The sequence below is a fragment of the Macaca nemestrina genome, chromosome 6 (genome assembly GCF_043159975.1).
Source record: "Macaca nemestrina isolate mMacNem1 chromosome 6, mMacNem.hap1, whole genome shotgun sequence".
Lineage (NCBI taxonomy): Eukaryota > Metazoa > Chordata > Mammalia > Primates > Cercopithecidae > Macaca > Macaca nemestrina.
The window spans coordinates 170,252,459-170,265,212 of record NC_092130.1 but is presented as its reverse complement, the minus strand read 5'-3'; the positions used below and the strand labels follow the sequence as shown (position 1 = coordinate 170,265,212).

At 43.1% G+C, this 12,754-nt stretch overlaps 1 protein-coding gene across 4 annotated transcripts in view; it reads right to left on the bottom strand.

Annotated features, from left to right (window-relative positions):
• Window positions 1–8,403: 8,403 nt before the first annotated feature.
• Window positions 8,404–12,754, bottom strand: part of LOC105489509 (catenin delta 2) — a 936,482-nt gene continuing 932,131 nt past the window's right edge. For all 4 annotated transcript variants that reach the window (XM_011754343.2, XM_011754340.2, XM_011754341.3 and 1 more), the window contains one exon: window positions 8,404–9,597. In XM_011754343.2, coding sequence (XP_011752645.1) covers window positions 9,337–9,597 — 261 coding nt within the window. In that variant the 3' untranslated portion in view covers window positions 8,404–9,336. The remainder of the gene's footprint in view (window positions 9,598–12,754) is intronic.

Below are 12,754 nucleotides of genomic sequence, written 5' to 3'. Positions count from 1 at the left end.
GCAGGAGAATGGAGTGAACCTGGGAGGCGGAGATTGCAGTGAGACGAGATCGCGCCACTGCACTCCAGCCTGGGGGACACAGTGAGACTCCATCTCAAAAAATACATAAATAAATAAATAGTGTATTGAGGCAATAATACAATTTCAAATGCTTTCAGTTGTAAATCTGCAGCATATTTTACTGGTGGTTGAAAGAATAAGATATATTAGGATGGTGACTACAGAAAGTGTCTATGGAATACTTTTCTGCTTACGAAAATTGGCATTGAGTTTTTAAAAAGTAATTATATTTTCCTAACTTTTCAGAAAAGTATGTTCTTTTTATAATAAAATGACAATATGAATACTTAACTGGGCTTTGTGTTGCGATTGCTTCCATCCGTCCAGCCTTCTGTTACTTCCTAGGAGTGGGCAGGTTGGGTCTACTACAATGTGATCGTGAGTACTTGACCATTGCCTGTTGTGGAATATTCTTGTGATTGGTGCTTTTTGAGTGCTCTTATAAGGAGCCAGGTTATTTCTATCTCCTGTTCTGCTCTCCTCCACTTTGGCTTGAGCCTAATTGGGCTCCTCGTGGTCATAAGATGGCTGCCAGGAACGACAGTTGCTGACTGCTTCCTTCTCATTCAGCTGGAGGAAAATAAAAACTCAAGATCCAAAACCTTTTCTTCTGCCATAATGGTATGACTTTCTCACATTTATGTTAGTTACATTATTTGTTTTTCACTTCTTCTAGTAAAACTCATCATTTTTGCCATTATTAAGAAATATTGGCTAAATGTTTGAAAGAGGAAGCTGAACCTATTGCTGCAAAATGTTACAAGCTTTGTGGCAGATTGTACCAAAAAGGCCACTGCAGTATTTCTATCCCACAGGCTCTTTCAGAATCTTGCCACTCTTCCGTCAAGAAACACAGTCTGTTTCCCACCCCGTCCCCTGAAACTGAGCATCATGTTGCCGCTGCATTGACTGATGGAATGCATCCCGACTTTTGTGCCTGACTTTTTCCCTTGGGATATGGGTTTTGGGAGCTTTGAGATAACTATGTAAGAAGTTTGGCTGCCCCGAAGCATCCCTGCTGGAGATACCCCGTGGAGAGAGCTCAGAGGACGCCCGAGGAGCCACAGCTGTCCCTGTCCCAGCTACTTGAGTCTTTCCAGCCCAAGTGCCAGATAGCTAAGTGATTGGCCTTTAAGTGATTCCAGCTTTCAGCCCCGGTGCCTCCACAGCTGACTCTGAGTGCAGCACAGCTGAGTGTCCCCATGGAGTACAATCCAGGTTACAAATTCTTGAACAAAGTAAGTGTTTCTCTCTTTTTCTTTTTTAAAACCACAACTTTTGAAGCAGCTTGTTACAGAGCAATAGAAAATCAGAATTAGTCTAGTTCAAATTATGTATGTATATGATTTTCAACTCTGTCTTTGATAATTAAGAGTTGGCTATACATTCAGATAGAATTGGGATAGTGTTTCCACTGATGACAGGTTAGCTCAGGTGTGCACATGCAGTCTTAACACGGCCAAAGATTTGGGTGTAATTCCCACAAAGGCCAGTTCACTTTCCCCTGCTCCGTGACTTAATTATGTGATTATCTCGCAGATGTCTGCTTGCAATTATGAGGTATGAAGAATCCTTGAAGCCATTAGGAAATGGGCACCTGGCTTCTCTGCTGAGTATGGGAGTAATGGAAGCTGTGATGAGAACTCTCTGAACAAAAACATAGTGTTGGTTCCATCAAGGGCCAGGCCTCTGGTAGACTGGTCATACGAGAAATGAGGATAAGTAGCCTGGAGCAGATGGGGTTGTGATGGGGTAGTAAGGATGAAAGTCTGGAAGAGAGATCAATGGCAATGGTAATTGATGTGGCAGGCATTGGTTGTGTCAGGTGTATGGTGAACAGCAGTAGACAACCAAACTCACTGAGCTAAGGATCAGACTTATTGCATGTTGCCCTGTATGGATGTCATGGTGCTGAGTAAAGGGTGGACCCTGGAGAATTAGACTTTTTCCTCTTTATGGCCCCTTTGCTTGGCACACTCGTAATCATCTCTTGAGCAGAAAAGTCCCAGTTTAATTTTATATTCAGCTGGCTATCACAGCATCTTATACCTCCCCCCCCATGCACTCCCCGCCCTTTTTTGTTTGACACAGAGTTTTGCTGTGTTGCCAGGCTGGAGTGCAATGGCACAATCTTGGCTCACCACAACCTCCGCCTCCTGGGTTCAAGTGATTCTCCTGCCTCAGCCTCCCGAGTAGCTGGGATTACAGGCATGTGCCACCATGCCCCACTAATTTTGTATTTTTAGTAGAGACGGGGTTTCTCTATGTTGGTCAGGCTGGTCTCGAACTCCCGACCTCAGGTGATCTGCCTGCCTTGGCCTCCCAAAGTGCTGGGATTATAGGCGTGAGCCACCGCGCCTGGCCCTTATTCCTCTTTGCTAAAAGAAAGCAAGACTGAGGATACTAGTAGTGGGCAGGACAAGGAGAATAAATGTTAAAACACAATGAAGGCAATACAATATCGTACAAATAGAAGGGGTTATTTCTAAACCATTTGCACGAGTGTGAGTTACCTTTGCCTTGGTTTAAAAGTTTATTTTGCTGTCCTAAAATAGTTCTTCATTCCATCTGTGATTGTCCCAGCCCAGGTTGTCATCTCAATTGCTAGCCCATTCCCAAACTTTTCACTGCCTCGGCCTCCCACCTCCCATTCACTCACCCTCACCTGCTTCCGGAGTTACTCCCGAAAGTCCTGCGCAGTCTGCACATTGCGATATGCAAAGGTTGATTCTCAGCCATCTTTCTCCTAGTCATCCTCTGTGCCCACCAGTGGCATTTGCTGCTGTCTGCACGTGAAATGCTCTCCTACTCTGGTTTGGACAAAGTACGCTGGTCTCATTCTTCCTGCCTCCACCCCACTTGGCTTTCTCCTCAGTCCTCTTTTCTGCCTTATGCTGCTCCCCCAAAGGTTCTCATCATTCTGGGACTCTCTTTTCTCCAAATCTTCTTCTTCATGGATGCTCTGTCCACACCCACTTCCCAGCTTTTAACCTTAAAGAGACGCCCAATTCCACATCTCTAGTTCAAAGTACCATCTGGACATCCCACCGCCCTCTGTAATTACCATCAGCATGGGCAACTTCACGTGTCCAAAACCAAGTGGATTTTCCTTGCTGGAAAAGATTTTCCTCCTTCTCATGGATGAGTTTCCACTGCTGGACTTCTGGTTACCTAGGCTCACACCTCAGAGGGATCTTTGGGTGCCTCCATCCTTCATTGAGCAGTAGCCAAGGGCTACTAATTTTTTATCTACAATATTTCACGTTAGTTTTATTTCTCTTGCGTGTCATTCTTTTAGCTCAGACGCTTATGTGTTTTTTGGATCATGGCTGTCAAACCTAATGTTCCTAAAAATCACCTTTTGATAATGCAGATTCTGGTGTGGGACCCAGTGTTCTGTATTTCTAGTGAGCTACCAGGTTATGCTGATGCTGCTAATCCCCGGACTACACTTTGAGTAACGAGGTTCTAGGTTAATTATTACAACAGTCTCAGAAGTGATTCTCCCTAAACCAGTGGTTCTCAACATATGATCCTCAGACAAGCAACTTTAACATCGCTTGGAAACTTCTTGGAAATGCAAATTCTTGGCCAGTTCCAGCCCTACCCAATCAGAAACTCTCTGAATAAGCCATCCAGGTGATGTCCTCCAGATGATTCTAATGCATGCTGAGTCTGAGACTCACTTATCTAGATCTTACCTTTATAGCCATCACACACACCCACACCCCAGAATCTTTGCAACAATGTTGTAAATGCTTTTTTAGTGTTTCCGCAATATGGCTTTCTTCTTTTTGTCTGTTTGTTTGTTCATTTATTTACAGACAAGATCTCACTATGTTGCTTAGGCTCCTCTCCACCTCCTGGACTCAAGTGATTCTCTCACCTCAGCCTCCCCAGTAGCTGGGACTACAGGCATGTGCCACCACACCTGTCACAATACAGCTTTCAAGGGCCTCAAGCTTTGTCCCTAGTGGACTTCTCTCTCTCTCCATCCTCCTCCTCTTCCTAATTTTGAAGTGAAATTTATTGCATCTTGTTGTCTATTCATTCCCTGTCCTTCCTCCATCTTCTCCTTCACTTGTTTCTTTTTCCTGAAGCACCCCCATGATTGCTCATTGGAAGCCTCTCCACTCCTTACATCTTGCCAGACACCATCTCTGTTGTTTCGTATTCCTCAGGTCACTCAGCTAGGAGTGCATCTTTTCCCTTCCTTTCACTCAGTTGTGGTTAGCATATTGTGCATTGCACTAGAGTCGTGGTTTTCAACTGGGGCCGATTTTGCCCCCGGGGACATTTGCTTATACCTGGAGATGGGTTTGAATGTCACAGCTGCAGGTGGTGGTTCTGTAAGCAACAAGTGGGTAGAGGCCAAGGATGTTGATAAATATCCTAGAATGCATAGGAAAGCATTTCACACCACCCCCAAACAATTATTCAGCCCAAAAAGTCAGTAATGCATTGGTCGAGAAGCCCTGCAGTAGAGCAATAGTGTATGTTGAATTTTCTCTGAGATTGTTGTCAGCACCACCCTGGGGTTATGTCTTTGTCATGCATGCAAGTTCCAGTACAGAGAACCCGGTGCTTCATAATGTCTTCATTTTCTTGAGAAACTGAGCAATCAAATATTGTAAAGTTTAAAAATGTGTGATTTTTATGTGGTTATTGTTGAAGATTATGTCAAGAATTCTATTGTCTTACTAAGGCCCGAACTTGACTTAAAACTCCACTTTCGTTATTACCTAGTGTGCTTAGGGAGTTGGGGGTGGGTCTTATTTCTTCTTTATCCTTTGTGGCTGATGAGGCTTTAGGTGCAGACAAGTTACTCATGATGGAACTGATGAAGAGACGGAGGGTCAAGTGCCTGCTTTGCTAGTTCGAAACTGGGTATTGCAACAGGGGTTGCATTAGAAAGCTTCTGTCTGGAAAAAACATGCATGGGCCCCCTGGTTGGGCGTGTTCTAGCTGTTGTTTGCAAGCAACTGGAGGTCTTGTTCTCTTTGCTTTGTACAGCCAAGCACTGTCACGGACACCCAGAAGTCTCATTCCTATGTATCTACAGGTTACAAAGCGATATGTTGCCTTGCGATGAGGTGGTGTGCATGAGGCTCTCTTGCCCACAGGGACCTCTCTGCAGGATGGAGACCAGCACACTTTAATGTAGATTCCGATCTGAAATGGACCACAGGAAGGGAACTGGTTCTGAGAGCCAAACCAGGCTTTAATAACTCACAAGTCCACTTCTCTTATTAAGCACTCAGGTACAAGTTCATCTGTGTGAATCCCTTGGGGCAAACTGAACTCAGAAATTTTCAGATTTTAGAAGGTAATCTGGGTGTGCACCACAAACTCCATAACACGCTCAGCAGAGTCTAGGCAGGACCTGGTAGTCAATGCACCATGTGTGAGAAATATCAGAGGAGTCTCATGAGGTCAGAGAAGCGAAGACCATTCATAGCTTGGAGTTTGTTCAGGTCAGGTTTTGCTACCAAGTGCACTACAAGGTGTTTTTTTTTTTTTTTGGTTTTGGAGATTTGGGGATTTTAGAGAGACCCAGGGATACAAGGCTGCTGGTAAGAAGATCAGGTTGGTCTTGATGAGATGGTTGCCCAGCATGAGTTTCTATTATAATCTCGTTTCGACCACGGCGTAGAAATGAAATGTCAGGTATGGAGTGGAGCTATGGGGCCTTAGGGGAAATGTTGCCGTGGAAAATCCTGCTACATGTCAGCAGTCTCCGGCATGTCAGCAGCCTCTGGCCTGTGATGCACAGATCTCTAAAGCACCCCCTGGGCTCCCCTGATTGCTGGCTTATTTTTTCTCTGTCACACAGAGGTTCCTTTGGTCTTGAGATAAAGGTCAGGTTTCTGTGAACCGACTGGCTGCAGCCTTTCTTCTTCTGCCGTCGGAGGTGGAGGTGGGCTGAGGTGTCTGGAGTGTCCTATTTTGTGGGTAAGAGACCCCAACAGCCTGGATGAACACTTTTGTAAACAGCATTTTGTCAGACAAGAGCCATGTTCATTTCCCTGTTGCCGTGTGAGTGAGAATACTGTGTCTTCAGACAGTCAGACCTCACTTCTCGGGGGCACAGTTCTCAGAGACGAAGGGGACAGTATCAGACATTAAAAAGGAGCTGAAGAGAAACAAGACATACCAAATACATGGAGGTTTTTTGTTTTTTTCCACTGAGTTTAAACACTGCTTTCTTTAAACAGCAGCTTTCCATAATGCACCAGTCTTATTAATATGAACCAGGTCATTGTTGGTTAACCTTCACCTAGGTTAGCTCCAAATACGATGTGACATCTTATGTCACCCTGATTCTTCTAAACCTGATATTTTATTGCCTAATGCATGCCTCTTAATGAGGATCCTAGCATAAATGTGTGATAATACAAAGATCTTATTTTTAAATGCTACTGTTATCCATAATGGTACAAGGGTATAGGGACTGTTCCTTAATCAGTCCCTGGTGACAAGTGGGGGGACTGGATTTTACATCCTATTAAGTGCATTGGGTTTTTATGGTCTACCACAGGGACTGAACAGAAAAAGAAATATCCTCGCTTCCCCCCTTTCCTCTGAAAAACACCATTCCCATCTCTGTAGGAAAATTCAGGGTCTGGAGGCTCTTGTAGATGCAAGACACAGCCACTTGTGGGAGGGGGCCTTACTTTCAGGACAATGAAAGCCAAAACAAAGGTTTCTTGTCACTTGGGGCTTTTATCCAGTATATCCCATGTTACAAACAATAAATCACTGGCTGACCAACCTTCTTTGCCAAGGGAACCTGTGGGGGCTTCAGGCTATTTCATAGTTCAAGTAAGACCCCATCTATCGACTTATCTACCTTCATCTACCTATCCATCCACCATCTATCATCTATCTATAGCTATCTATCATCTATTTATCATCTCTCTCTCTGTCTACATCTATCCTCAATCTATTTGTATATGTGCATAAAAAGGAAAAAAGGACTGGCTTGAATAACTACAAACACTTCTAAATTTTTCCCGCTATCTCTACTTCTGATGCTGGAGGCTCCTAGCTGAGTCAGCTACTCACAGCCTGGCACAATGTGCTCTCAAAGAATTATGGGATGCAAAGACATCCATGCTCTTCAAGAGTCGCAAATGTAGGGCACGCATTGAGACTCAAAAATCATAAAGAAAATATAAAGTTTGTACTAGGAGGAGGAATTTCATAGCACATTAATTCTGTGGCACAACTCCAACCAGAGAATGAGTCCTATTGCTTCCTTCTGGAAAGGTTAAGCCAGCCCTTACGTTATAGGGAAGTCATGTCCATATCACATTCTCTTTACTGTTGGATCGTATGATACAGATGAAGTGGAAACCTTGTCTTCGATGCGCCATGTTTCTGTCTCTCTAGAGGGGCTGAAGCATTCCTGTGAGGGAACCCAGAAATGTTGAGTCCTGTATGTCCAACTAGTACATAAGTCATACATACATTTCTGTCTACTGCTCTATTCTGAAAGTTAACTTTTCATTTCCAAAACTATGCGTGAATCGAGTATCATTTGATTGTTGTTAAATTTGGAGAAAGAACCACTTACTAGAGACTTGGAGCTGAATTAAACTATGTAGTGTGAAGGGAAGCCAGTTTTAAAGGACGATGGCAGCCAATTTCTTTTGTTACTTATGTTTTTATTTTTTCCAAGAACAGTTAACATTTACTAGGCACCTATTGGCCTCAGTCACTTGCATCTAAAGAGCAAAGCTAATTTACCCACGGCCCATGTTCTTTTAAATGGTTAGCCTTATTTCTTAGCTCTGTTAACCACTATTCTAATGTTAGCTTCAAGTTCAATTTTAATAATCTATGCCATAGTTGTCTACTGCTCCCTGCCACATGAACAAAAAGTTTGGGGGAATAAGGCGAGCAGTTTACATTTTCTGTGGATACTTCAAGTAATTGGCCCCAAAGTGAAATTGAGTTGGCCATGGTTTATCGTGTTCTGAGGGGATAAAATGTGTAAGGAAACGGACCTGTAGAAAGGGTTGATATCCAAGTATGTGTGAATGTGTGAAAATCCTATAACTCCACTTCAACTGGCCTAATATCCTGAGTCACTAGATGGTCAGAAGAATAGATACAGTACAAAAGGAACAAACCGATGTACATTTATACTAAAAAACCAAAAACAAAGTTTGTACAAGATGAACAGCAAATGAAATAGCTTCTATCAAAACAAAATCTCACACAGGTCATTTTTCTAGTATGTGGACATACATACACCCACACACACACAGACACACAAGCAAGAATGTGTATTTTATAAGATATAGGTCCTTGGAAATAGACATTCTTAGCAAATATGGATGACAGATCAATTGTAATTTATTTTCTTTTAACACTGTATCATCATAAAGAAAACTGGTATAAATGAAAAAATCTATTTCAAATATCTACATCTAAAATTTTAGGCAGTGAAAAAGCACTTTGTTGACAAGGAGTGTGGAATGATGTATGTTAATTGTCAGAAACTGCTGAATGCCTTGTTTAGTTGCCACAAACAAATTCACATATCAGAACGAACAATACTGCTAAATATTCCTTTTTTCCTGCTTTTTTTTTTTTTTTTTGTTAAAACATACTGGGAGAAAGTAAAGAAAAGAAAAACTGGAAATCCATACATCTTTCAAAAGTTTGAAATTGAAGCAATATTTAGAACCATAGATGAGGAAACACGGCGGCATTGGTGTAATATACACAACGCGCTTTTCTTCTTTAATCTGTAATGTACATCAAATACTTTACAACAATGCATTAACAAAAGGCAAGAAACATCTTGCTGTACAGAGGAACCCCAATGCAACTTGAAGCCTAGAGTCACAACGGATGAAGAGAGTAAACAAAGCGTGAGAAGCCGTCCCCCATAGAGTGTGTAAACTATTCCGTGTCTTGTGCTTAACGATAACCCTCACGCCCCACCGGCCCAAATGCCTCGTCTCTCCTCCCATCAGCCACGTTCAGTATAAAGCACTTCTCGTTACTCTACAGCTCACACTAGAAAGGTGCTGCCCACTGTCATATTTAGGATCACTTTAGCTTTCTACTGATTTCCAAGTTAACTTGCGATTCATTTAGCTTTCTAAAATAGCTCTTAATATTTCCTTACTGGTTATCACAGCCTTCCTACGGAACAGGCTTTAACAAACTAAATTTGCAGAAGAAAAAAAAAATAAAACAGAAAGAAATGTCTTGTGGTATGCATGCACATGCACTGTTCCCGGAGCGCCTGTGCCCCGCTCCTCACACCCAGGAGTCGGGGGAGGCTGGGTAGTGGCTCGTTTCATAGTTCAGTTCACTGTAGGGACGGGCAGCTGAGTAGAAGTCAACGTAGTTGCCGGTGGACTTGAGACCCAGGTGCATGGTGTACTCGCTGGCGGGAGGGCGATGGTGGACCTGGTCCTCGAAGAAGGACTCGTCGTAATTTCTCGTGGAATTCTGAAATGGCTGGTAGGTCTCGTAATCTTTTCTGCTGGGCTCCTGTGGGACTGGCTGTGCTGAAACCTGAACGGGAAAGAAGAGCCACACTGGGTTACTTGGTTTCCCTTGACTCAGCCTCCCTCTTGCCCCAGCACCCAACTCTCCTTCAAAGAAGAGACTGTGTACATCCAGGCATTCACCACTGTGGCACTGCTCCTCCAAAACTGCCAACTGTCATTGGCTTTCTTTTTGAAAACTGACTCCTAGGTCCACGTGCTATCATTCTGCATAATCTTTATCATCGCAAAATATACGTAACATAAAGCTGCTTGCTTTAAGAAATGTTGAAGTATAAGATTAATTAGGTGGCATTAAGAACATTCACAGTGTTGTGCAACCATCACCACCATCCCTTTCCACCACTTTTAAAATCATCCCAAACAGAAACTCTGTGCCCATTAAATGTAATTCCTCATCCCCTCTCTCTGGGCCCATGGCAAGCACCATTCTACTTTCTGTCTCTAGAAATCTGCCTAATATAGGTGCTGCATAGAGTACTTGTCCTTGTGTGACTGGCTTCTTTCACTTAGCATAAAGTTTGCATGGTCCATCCATGGTGTTGCATATGTCAGACCTTGATCCGTTTTTGTGGCTGAATAATATTCCACTGTGATGTGCATTGCTCCACTGATGAATGCACTGAAGGCCATGACTTCACCTCAATGCAATGTATCAGTGTAGCAGAACTGCACTTGCACCCCATGATTGTATCCCTATAAAAATAAAACAGTCCATGGTAGGCACAGACCACATTTTATTTATCCATTCATTCGTGGATGGACACTTGGGTTATTTCTACCTTTCAGCTGCTGTAAATAATGTTGTAATAAACATTGGTGCATTAGTATCTGTTTTAGTCCCTGGGGTCCCTTTTCAAGCACCTGTTCCTGAAATGAGCAGAACCTCACAAGGTGAAGGGTGAGGGTAACCCTATAGCAAGTCATAGTGGGAGGCACGAAGCTCTGCTAATGGGCAGTAATTGGGGAGGAAGTCTGGTGTGAATTATTAAACACTCTTAAAGAAATACTGTTTGATCACTTTTGGGCGGACTCTGTGACTCCCTATTAATTTAACTAAAGTTCAGCACAGAAATGTCCTCTAGAAATTGGTCTTAGTTAATAGATAATGATTTGTAATTAGCACGTTGTGTGTAAATGAATGCTTTTAACGGCTTACACATAATTCTTCTCTCAAGTAAGTGAAACTCCCTCTTATATATGTCATTGATTTATACTAGTAATCGACCTGATCTTCAAAGAAGTGGTGAACTTCATCACAGCAGCTGTCTAGGATGTCCCACGTGTCTAGTTAGTGGTGGCTGAATGAATGAGGTTTCTGTCTACCTAGAGAAGTCCAAAAGTCCATAAGCATAAACCTTTGTTAGCCTGAGAGCTAATAAAGGATGAGAGGAACATTTGGAATGAATGTGCAACATCTGCAGTTAAATACTGCTAAGTCCAGGTCTACTGGACTGCGTTGCTAGGTTGGGGTGCCCTTTTCTATTCTTTGAAGAGCTCTGCTCGTGCTCTGCTGAACTCCAACACAGGGCTGCTTTCCAACTGCAAGACATGCAAAGGCTCAGAATCTAGAAGTTTGGAAAAATGACACAGGGAGGGAGCTAGATTTGCTGTGTTTCTAGTTCAGCAGGGCACCCTATTCAACATTTAGCAAATTCTTTAATACTCCAGTAGTCATAAATATTTATGTGTGTTTGTGTCTGTCTACATCAATATCTATAATCTATCATCTGTCTGTTTTCCTATCCACCTACCAATCCATCCGTCCATACATCCCTCCAGCAAACTCCCATCTTATAGATAAGAAAACTTAAGCACAGAGAAGTTAAGAAACTTCTCCAAAATATTGTAGCTAGTGGTGGTGTGAGCTGGAACTGGAACATATGGCTGGCTGACTCTAAAACCCAGGTGTTCTATCAACCTAGCCCAGTCCCATCAGAGCCAAGGCGGCCAAACCTTGGAGGACAGGCCTCAAGGAGCTGACTCCAGGCTCTAAGATAAGAAAGAAAGTTGGTGGACAAAAGAGACCCAGAAGCAGTGTGTTTTCTGATGCATATTTCGGGGGCCAGGGGAGGCAGTGCAGGGGACAGGAATGTCTTCAGGGGGAGTCACTCACAAGGGTTATGGGTTTCCTCCAAAGTGGCTTCTGCTTTCATTTTTTTTTTTCTTTTGCACAACCTTGTTCAAATTGCTTTGAGACTATTGTCATGTTCTCTCTGGTTGGTGAACATTTTGGAGCTGGGTATCAGCTTTTTGAGCCTCTTACCCCAGAGAATTAACTTCTTCCATTCATCTGCACTGTTCATAACCCACACCAATCACGTCTGAGGTTTGGTGCCCAGTCCCAAGAGTGTGTAGAAATGGATTGTCACAGGTGGCATGTGACACTGCTGCACCCGGAGAGACTGAATTTGCTCACCGGTCTTGTGGTATGGATGTCTGCTGGTGAAACACATCTGCGGTGGACGAATACTGGCTGCATTTTAAACTTTAAGAGAATATCTGACAGTGTTGAAAATCTGGCTGATGAAATGACCCCTCCCAAAGCCCTCCCCACATAAGAGCTAAAAATAAATGCATTAAAAATTGCACAGTTTGCATCAGCCAGATTTGGATGAGGGAAGTAGAATGATGCCCCAATACAGCAGTAGGGATTTCTGAATCTGGGTGTCTGTTATGGCCTAGAGAAGCCCAGCAACACGCAAGCCGGAAGCTTTTGCCTTCTTTGCCTTAATGCTGCATCTTGTTTTGAAAGGGGTAAGACCAGCAGCTCACTCCAGGGTCAATGTGCCCACACTCTCTGCACTCCGTTCCGTGGCTTCTGTTTCTGCCAAGTTATCTTTGCTGAATTTTTTCCTCAACAGTAGAATGTTCACTCTAAATTATGAAGGACAGTGTCATGACACCTTCCAACTCTGTTAGCATAATGACAAAAGACTTATATGGATTTATTCCTTAACAAATTTGCCAGGAAACTGGATTTATTTTGAACACAAGGTGAACACTAGCCCAGTACAGATCTTCAAACTTTTCCATGTCTCAGAGTGTTCATAGAAAGACTCAGAGTGTTCACAGAAAATGAAGGAGGCCAGATACTAAGTATCAGTGGTTCTCAAAGCATGATCCCAAGACGAGCAGCATCAGCATCACCTGGGAACTTGTTA